This window comes from Leptonychotes weddellii, chromosome 7 (genome assembly GCF_054177405.1).
Source record: "Leptonychotes weddellii isolate Sample4059 chromosome 7, ASM5417740v2, whole genome shotgun sequence".
In the NCBI taxonomy this organism is placed as follows: Eukaryota; Metazoa; Chordata; class Mammalia; order Carnivora; family Phocidae; genus Leptonychotes; species Leptonychotes weddellii.
The window spans coordinates 114,728,881-114,738,687 of record NC_138375.1 but is presented as its reverse complement, the minus strand read 5'-3'; the positions used below and the strand labels follow the sequence as shown (position 1 = coordinate 114,738,687).

General features: G+C 49.8%; 1 protein-coding gene across 1 annotated transcript in view; it reads left to right on the top strand.

The window, feature by feature from the left end:
• Window positions 1-2,769: 2,769 nt before the first annotated feature.
• PCBD2 (pterin-4 alpha-carbinolamine dehydratase 2) overlaps window positions 2,770-9,807 on the top strand; it is a 39,301-nt gene continuing 32,263 nt past the window's right edge. The window contains exons 1-2 of the mRNA XM_081827039.1: window positions 2,770-2,930; window positions 6,155-6,286. Coding sequence (XP_081683165.1) covers window positions 2,847-2,930; window positions 6,155-6,286 — 216 coding nt within the window. The 5' untranslated portion in view covers window positions 2,770-2,846. The remainder of the gene's footprint in view (window positions 2,931-6,154; window positions 6,287-9,807) is intronic.

Genomic DNA, 9,807 nt, shown 5'->3' with positions numbered 1-9,807 from the left:
GATGAGAAGTTATCTTATCAAAGATGCAGGCATATTCATGCCTTCGATATGTCATGGGTCCCTACTCTAGTGTGGAGGGTGAGGAAAGGCTCCTGGGACGGCCAACAGATCCATGGCTTTGCTTCTTTTTTTTTTTTTTAAAGATTTTATTTATTTGAGAGAGAGAATGAGAGAGAGCATGAGAGGGGGGAGGGTCAGAGGGAGAAGCAGGCTCCCCGCCGAGCAGGGAGCCCGATGCGGGACTCGATCCAGGGACTCCAGGATCATGACCCGAGCCGAAGGCAGTCGCTTAACCAACTGAGCCACCCAGGCGCCCCATGGCTTTGCTTCTAATACTCAGCTGAGACAAGCTACCTGGGGTTCCCTTGGAGGGAAAGTGGAGCAGGGCAGTTCCCTAGGGGGAGCTTCAAGTGTAGAGAGGATCAGTTGGAAAGCACTGGGGCTGAGGGAACGGCAAGTAGGAGGCAGGAAGGAAGGTCCAAGAGCAGCTAAACCGCCCCAAGCCAAGCATGGTACCTGGCACTGGTACCAGTGCCAGGGATGGGGAGGGCGGGGATTCAGCTCAACGGAAGACAGCAAAGGTCATCAGAGTGCCAGTCGTCAGGGACAGAAGTCCAAACACTTCTGCCCACTCCTGCTTAGTATCAGTTGCCACGGAAAACAAAACAGTCATGCACTGAATGGAACAGCATTTGTACTCACAGAAGAGACAGCAAGATCAGCTCCAGGAGCGTGCATTGGTCCCCCATGGCTAGTGGATCCTCCCCAGCAGCCAATGGCCAGAGTGCCCCTCTAGTGTCTTAGCACAAGTCCCGTCCCCCCCTCCCCCCGCCCCCGTGGAGTCTGTAATACTGAAGGTGGGGGGGGTATACCCCAGGGCTATTTGACTTATGTGCTTAAGCAGAATACAGGAGTACATATTGAGTCTGGATCAGGGAAGGATATTCCCACACAAGGTGGTAAGACTGGAACAGGCTGTATGGGCTCTTTATAACGACTGTAAGAGGTGTTCTAGGCCTAAGTCCCATTCTTACATGAGCGAGCAGGGCTTAAAAGACTGTGAGCAGGAGCCTGCCTTTCCCAAGAGTGTCCACCGTAGACGACTTGCTCAATAAATCTTTGCTAAGGAACTTAAATCTACTAACTGGAGACCTACACGTGAAGGCAAAGTATCCACAGCCCCTACTGGTGAACACCGCTTCCCCTGGGCCCTACTAGCATGCTACTGCTTCTGCTTTTCCTAACTACAGCTGGGATGCCGGTTTCCTGGAGTGAATTTCGGGAAGGAAGACGAGGAGTCTCTTGTTACCTCACACCGACCATTTTGCAGTTCTCGCTTTAATAAGCAAGTTTGCAGAGTATTCTTCATGATTGTATACACCTGATTAAGTACTGGAAATGAAACTTTTTTTTATTATAATTTAATTATTTGACATAGACACAGCGAGAGAGGCAACACAAGCAGGGGGAGTGGGAGAGGGAGCCCGATGTGGGGCTTGATGTGGGGCTCGATCCCAGGACCCTGGCATCATGGCCTGAGCCGAGGCAGACACTTAAGGACTGAGCCACCCAGGCGCCCCTGGAAATTCCATCTCCAGTCTCTGCCCACTTGAAGCATCAGGCAAAGGAAACAAGAATGTCTTAGATGGATGCCTTGAGATCAGTGACATTTGATCAGGGTCTGCTGCGAGAGTCCTCCTTTGAGTTTTTGTCAAGTGGGCAAACGCTGAGAATGTATATTGAACCATGTCTTAATTTTAGCATATCTTAAGACAAAAAAAGCTTTTTTTCCCCAACTCCATATGGGAAATGAAATTAACTGCTAGCAACTGCTAATTTGAACTTAAATGGACTCTCATATTAAAAAAAAATTCTCGGGTATGTGGATAAACCCTATGAAAAATTGGTTATATTAATTTGTTTAAACTAGTAAAAAAAAAAGGTACAAGTGAATATACTAAAAACCAGTAAACTGTACACTTTAAAGGGTGAATTTTTTGGCATGTGACATTACATCTCAAAAAAAAGGCAAGAAAAAAGAGGAAGAATAAAATATTAGTAAATACGTCCATAAAAGACTACCCCTCTTCTCCAGAAAAAAAAAATTCCTGTGTATCAGGAATTCCTGGGTACATCCATCTCCGGAGCGCGCATCGTGCGCTGCTCTTTATAGAGAGCATGAAGAGCCAGGTTTCCAGACTGTCCTATCTGGGCCAGCACAGATGAACCAGCGTGCCCAAGGCCTCAGCAGCTAGGCGGGCCCAGCAGAGCTTCCATCAGCGCCCACGGCTCCCTGCCTTACAAGCCCCGATCCGAACCCCTATGGTTCTCTGCCCTCCGCGAGCAGGGACGGGAGTGGTCCCACGAGCACCCACCCGGAGCCCATCTCCTCCCGTCCCCGCCCGCGAAGTCCTCCCGCCGGCTCGGGCTCTTGGCCCCATCGCCCAGGAGGGAGCTCGGCACCGACTGTCCGCGAGTGTGCGGCGAGCCGGAGCCCGGACACCGAAAAGCCGAGCCGGGGGTCACGCCTGAGCGCGCTCGCCGGCCGGCCCATCCCCCGACACTGCCGGGAAAGCGGCCCCGGGGCCGACACGACGCAGCGGCCGCGGAGCCGGAGCTGGGAGCGCGGGGTCCTGCGGGGTCCTGCGGCGGCCGCCCGCCTGCTGCCAGCGCGGTCGGCGGCCCTGAAACTCCCGGGACCTTCCGGGGCGGGCTGCGCGGGCGCCTGCAGGACCGCTTGGCCCGCGACTGGGGCCCGCCCGCACCACTCCCGGCTCCCGGCCGGCCCGGTGGACGCCTGCGGGCGGCGGGCAGGCAGCGCGCCGGGCAGCCCTCGGTCGGCGGCCATGGCGGCGGCGCTAGGGACGCGGGGGGCGCCGCGGCTCCTGTTAGGGACGCTGCGGGGCCGGGGCCCGAGCTTCTCGGCCACGGTGAGTGCCGGGGCTCGCGGTGCGGGAGGAGGGCGAGGCCCCGCGGCGCCTGCTGGGGGGCTGGGGGGAAGGACCCGGGACGGCCCCGAAGCGGGCCCGGCCTCCGGCCTCGGACCTTGGGGAGCCGCGTTCGGGCGCCGGGCACCTGCCCGACGCCTGGCCGGAGACAAGGGGCCCGCAGCACCATCGTTTTTTCCTGGCTTACACATCCCGTCGTGTCTACGAGACTGCCCGCCGGAAAAAAAACCGAGGACGAGTTTTGTTTAAAGAAAGCACGAAAAGTAGCTGTAAAACTCTCTGATGCTAAGGGTCACTTGAAGTGACTAAAGGCGCTGTGCCGCTAGACTGCGCTCGCCGAGGGCAGGGACCGGCTCCCGCACGGCGCACTCACCGGAAACCCGCTGGCTCAGTGCTGAGTTAACTCACTTGTTTTGCTGTGATGCTTTTGGAGGAATTATTAATAAATTATTTTTTTGGGGGAGTGACAAATCTATACTTCTTCCCTCTTCCGCGGGGCGTTCCGTCAGTTTTCTGGCATTAGAAATTAATAGTGGGATAAATTAACTTGAGGGAAAGTTTTAACACGCAGCACCACCTAGTGGGGAAATGTTGCATTAAACTTCCCATTTCATCTTAAGTTGCTTGTTTTGGAAGTTTGAAAGTCTTTAATAGACTACATTTAAAATAGGTCGGTGATGGAGGAAGGTGAGCACGTGGCCATTAAGGTGAGAACACGAGTTGAGTGCTTACTGTCACCTAAGCGTGTCCCTAGGTGTACCTGTGCCCAAGGTGCTGATGTTTAAGTAATATTACGGGGTTCAGAGGAATGAATAAACAGACATGATTTGAGTGGCTGCCACGTGCCAGGCTCTATGCCGGTGCCTTCACATTCAAGATCTCTTTAACTTAACTCTTTCAAAAAAATCTCAGGGCGCCTGAGTGGCTCAGTCAGGTAAGTGTCTGCCTTCCGCTCAGGTGATGATCCCAGGGTCCTTGGGCTCCCTGCTCAGCAGGGAGTCTGCTTCTCCCTCTCCGAGCTCTCCCACTCCCCCTGCTTCTGCTCTCTTTCTCTCTCTCAAATAAATAAAATCTTTAAAAAAAAAGAAGTCTCGGGGCGCCTGGGTGGCTCAGTTGGTTGAGCGACTGCCTTCGGCTCAGGTCATGATCCTGGAGTCCCTGGATCGAGTCCCGCATCGGGCTCCCTGCTCGGCGGGGAAGCCTGCTTCTCCCTCTCCACTCCCCCTGCTTGTGTTCCCTCTCTCGCTGTGTCTCTCTCTGTCAAATAAATAAATAAAATCTTAAAAAAAAAAAAGTCTCCACAGGTAGATGTGGTGATACCCCCACCATAGACATGAGGATACTGGTATTGAGAGAACCTAAGTGATTTGTTCAGCATCTCCACAGCTGAAAGTAACCAAGTGAGGCCTTGGATCAAGTTCGTTCTTTCCAAATCCTATGCTTTCACCTGTCCCTGTCCCCATCTCCTGCAGAAAAAAAACTAAGCGCATTATAAAGGGTTCTGCAGGTGTGTCTCCAAGGGGACCATTTGTGTTAGGTAAGTGAAGTGGTTCCGTTTCACAGTCCTGGACACGGTCCCTGTTCTTGGGCAGACATCTGTGGTGAGCACACCATTGCCCTCACTGGGGATGTGCATGGCGGAGAATATGGAGAACAGCTCAGCGGGCGTGTTCCACTCACTCCAGGTGACTGCTGCATTGCCCACAGCGTGGCTAAGAGTTTTCTTGGCAGCTACTCAGAGTGGACACAGATAATTTAATTTTTTTTCCATGCTTTTCTGAGTTGACTTAGCATATTTAAGTGGCTAATAAGAATTTTAGGGGGCACCCGGGTGGCTCAGTCGTTAAGCGTCTGCCTTCAGCTCGGGTCATGATCGCAGGGTCCTGGGATCGAACCCTGCATCGGGCTCCCTGCTCTGCGGGAAGCCTGCTTCTCCCTCTCCCACTCCCCCTGCTTGTGTTCTCTCTCTCGCTGTGTCTCTCTGTCAAATAAAGTCTTTAAAAAAAAAAAAATTTAGATTATTTCTTATAGTGGGTCACTGTAAAAGTAATGAATAGATGTTTTGAGTCTTAATAGTTTAAGCGGTTTTGATAATAGGTCTTCAAATGTTTTTATTTAATTAAGAGGTGTTTTTTTTTTTTTTCATTTTTTTCTTGTGTTAGTTGTGGGGAAGGGTGGCTGACCTAGCAAGGAAGAGAAACAAGAAAACTGGTTCATAAGCAACCTTTTTTCCTCTTAGAATAAGTTGTTTTTTTGTTGCTTTTTTTTTAAGATTTTATTTATTTAGAGACACCTGGGTGGCTCAGTTGGTTAAGCGACTGCCTTCAGCTCAGGTCATGATCCCAGGGTCCTGGGATCAAGTCCCACATCAGGCTCTCTGCTCAGCGGGAAGCTTGCTTCTCCTTCTGCCTGCCGCTCCCCCTGCTTGTGCGCGCTCTCTCTCTCTGACAAAGAAAATCTTTAAAAGAAAAAATTTTATTTATTTATTAGAGAGCGTGCACGCACCAGCGGAGGTGCGGGGAGAGGCAGATGGAGAGGGAGAAGCAGACTCCCCACTGAGCAGGGAGCCCCACGTGGGGCTTGATCCCAGGACCCTGAGATCAAGACCTGAGCCAAAGGCAGATGCTTAACCCGCTGAGCCAGCCAGGCGCCCCAGAATAAATTGTTTTAAAATAATTTTACTTACTCTGTCCTCTTACTTACATCAATGTCAGTGATAAAGGGTTTCAGGATTTCTGAAGTGGGAATGAGTTGTGGTTTCATGGTGGAAGATCCAGCTCAGCTCCCAGTTGCCGTTTGATGAGGAGCCCTTATAATATGTTTTGTCTTTCTGGGTGACAGTCCCTCTCTCACCTGAGCCTTCAGTAGCCCTGCAAGTAGGTAAGGTCGGAGGTATTGGTTGGCAATACGGTCATTGGTAAGATGACCAGCGGTAATGGCTGATGGCTGTGTCTGTGATCAACCAGAGACAGAGCTGTGAAGTGTGAGGCAGCAGTAAGGCGTGTGAGTGCCGTGGTGTGGAAGCAGCTGCTTTTGTATGGAGCTAGCCTTATTTTTGTCTCTTTTTTGAGAACAGAGGAACCCAAAATGGTCACAGATTGTTGCCCTTAAGGTATTTTTCTGCATCTGTCCATAAGGTAAAGGGCTATGCGTTTGAGTTTAACGGAACGTCTACCTTTCAGATATTACATGTGTTCTTTCCGCAGGCAGCAGATGCTCGCCATTTGACAGCAGAGGAGAGGAACCAAGTTATCCTTGACCTGAAAGCAGCAGGATGGTCGGAATTACATGAGAGAGACGCCCTCTACAAAGAGTTTTCCTTCAAAAATTTTAATCAGGTAATTATGACATATTCTTGCTAGTGCCATGGTCTGTCTGTGTCACCTTACGCTGCAGCTCTTTAATCCTGCTGGTTGTCTGGTCCCATGTGGACCCTTAAGAAGTCAGTGACCGCTGCTCTGTCCTTGTTGACAGATGCTCCCATCCAGCCGGGTGAGTCTCAGCTGTAGGGGAAGGGAGTGGGTTTTGTCATTTGGAAAATCAGATTCTGAACCCCCTGGTTTGGTGTGGGTTAGGATATTTAGTTTCCTTTCAAATTTTAAATAACATTAAAAGGGCGTATGAGTTTTTTATGTGTATCAGAAGAGGGTCTGAGTAAAAGCAGTTGAGAAACATACACCTGCTCAACTGATTTCCCCTACTTTTCTTGGACGCTTGTCAAGTTTTCTTTCTTCCCGTACATGTATTTCAGTCTTTAAATCAAGCCCCAAGCTTCAGCCTCTTCTCTGATTAGCTCGTTTTCCCCCAGCCCAAGAGCCTGCCCTTGTAGCTTTTCTTAAAAGCTCCCCTCCCTCCACCCCCGCCAAGACTCAGCCTTAACAAGGTAACTGGTCCATTAGGCCCCACCCTGTTTAGAGAGTCATCTCCCATGACTTACCCTTCAGCTCTTACCCCACTGCATTTATATAAGGTCGGCGCTTTTGACTATTTCATGTTTGTTCAGTGAGTTTGGTAATCCTCTGGACAGATTTATTGTTTTTATTTATATTAGGTGTCAGCATCTAGAAGGCAGAGACCATGTTTGCTTAAATAACTCTCTATTGTACCTAACACAGTTCTGGGTACAAACAGGCATTTGATAAAGGCAGACATTGATTACGGTGTTTGCTAGTTTCTGGAAGGGTGTGTGAGGACCAGATTTCCACCAAACAAACCTTCGACGTGTTTTCCTAGTAAATGCCGTTGGCTCCACTGAGCTGCATGCCCTATTCTGTTCTCCATCCGTCTGGCTGCCAGCCTTCTGCTTTGAGTCTCCAGCTTCTGAGGAGACCTAGACGAAGCCGACTCCCTGTCCCTGCTGCCCCATGTGCTTGACAGCTCTTGTCAGGGGCTTAGCACTCCGTGGCTGGTGGCCTGGAATCCCGTTGGTACAGTAAGCTCGTGCATAAGCTCTAGGTAGCATTTTCCAGGCTTATTAAAATTCTTACATGTGTACAGCCTGACTTCTTTAAGCCTGGGCTAATTTATTGGGCTTGAACATGTGGCTTAAAGTACTTGAGTAGTGTTGCCTCAGGCCCTGCCCAAGAGTCAGTCATCCAGCCCACGCTAACCCTGTGCTTGGGGTGACTTTCAGAAGTGGGAGGGAAGGGAAGCTGTGCAGGGCATCCGTGATTAAGTGTAATATTATGCATTGGGACATTTTATTAATTTGGCTTTTTTTTTTATTTCCTTCACTCAGTTTTTAGGAGAAAGAGGCAGATGACAAGAAAATCAGCCAATGTCAGGGAATGTATTCAGAGAAGCAGCCCTGAGATTATATCCTGGGGTCAGTTTTCCAGCTGGGTCTCTTAGGACTTCTGCATGTACAGTGGCCTGTAATTGCATCTGATGTTGTAACACCTGTCAGTGCCCACCCACCCAGCATCACCAGGAACACACCTGGATTTAGTGGAGCAGGTTGGGGCTGAATTGCTTGTTGCAGCGAGGGAGGCTGCACATCCCAGGGAACTGTGGGGCGTCTCAGGGAGGTGTTGGAAAGATGGTTTGGTCTGGATTGGATGCTGTCAGAAAATGGGCAGGTCTGTGATTCAGTATTTTAATCAATCTTACCAGTAGGGAGGGTAGACTAAAGTGGGGCCAAAGCTGAAATTGGCAAAGAAGCAACACTCGCTCATTAGCTGGGAGAGGGGGATGTTCGGTACTTTGTGGTGTGGACAGTGTTCATGTTTTGTCTGTGTTCACATAACCTTGCAGCTTGGTCTTGTTTTTGTTTGAATCCATCCTGCTCACGGAGTGGACTTGTCTGCTGTTGATGTTCGTGTGTAACCCCAGGGCCTCGGTGTGCATGCTCCCAGTTGTCAGAGTTACCTTTCTCTTTTGCACAACCGGTGTTTAGAGTCGTGACCCTCTCGCACTAATAGATCCTCACTAACCTTTTATTTAGGACAGAAAAGATCCTGGTTTTTATTATAAAACAATAACAGGAAATGCTAGAATAGGATGTTGTAAATTAAGAAAAATTCTCATTGCAACTTCTTTCATCTGGCGTTTATTCTTTTCTAGTCTTTCCCCACAGATAGAGTTTATTCACAATGTAGCAATTGTTCATGCAGTTACACTTTTAAAAATCAGCTTGACTTTTATTGTAAAAGTAGTATTTATTAACTCAACAAATATTTATTAAGCATCTTCACTGTGCTTGGCACAATTCTAAGCTCAGGTAGCTCCGTTCTAGTGGAGAAGACAGACAAGAAGCAAATGAGTAAATAGTGTAACTTCAGGTAGAGCTAAGTGTGACGCAGAAAAGTAGGATATTGGAATGGAGGCTGTTTAAGATGGGGTGGTCTCGCAGGCCCTCTTTAGGGACGGGACATCCGAGGCCTGAATCATGCAAAGGAGCTCAGCATGTGAAGACCCAAAGGAAGAGCATTCCCGAAGGAGAGAAAAGCAGGTACAGAATTCCTGAAGCAGGAATGATCTTGGTGTGACTGAGGAAGAGCCAGGAGGCCAGTGTTCTGGAGTGAGCAGGAAGGAGAGACTGATAGGAGATGGGGCTGAGGAGAGGGAGAGCCCAGAGCCCTGGAGCCTTGTCCATCTGGTGAGGAGTTTAGATTTTATTCTGGGTACAAAGCTGCGGGGCTTTCAAGAACAGACGTGCCATGATTTGGTTATGTTCTAGAAAGACTGTCCTGGCTGATGTGCTGTGACTAGACAGTAGGAGGGCCAGAGCAGAACCAGGCCCACTAGCTAGGATGCTGTTGTGGCAGGCTAGGTAAAAGATGATGGGGGATTATGGAGCTAGCAGCGGAGTGGAGAGAAATGTAGGATTCCTCATATATTTCGAAGAGAGAGCAAACAAGGCTTTCTGTTAGATTGGATATGGGGGAAACGGAGAGTCAAGGATGATCCCAAGGTTTTGGTTTGAGCTAGAGGGTCAAGGGTGGTACTGTTGGTGTCATTTCCTGAGTTAAGGAAGATGGGGCAGGGTAGGGAGTTGAGAATCCTGTTTCGGACGTGGCAGGTATGAGACACTTGTTAGTCACCCAGGTGGTGTTATCAGGTCAGCACTTGGGTATGTGAGGTCGGAGCTCAGGCTGGAGGTACTGGGTTGAGGATTGTCAGGGGGATAATTGTGAGAGTACAGGCCTGGTTGGCAAGAGGGCACAAGATGGAATGGGCAGGTCGGGGCGCAGGGCACCTGGTGTGTCCACTGTCTGAGGAAAGAAGGCAGAATGTATAAATGCAGATGAACGTTGGTTGCTACCCTGCTCTTGGGAAGTACAGGTAATTCTCTTTGATGATTTCTATTTTTTTAGTGAGGTTATCAATTGAGAATGAGCAGGAGTGGCAGGGAGGAATG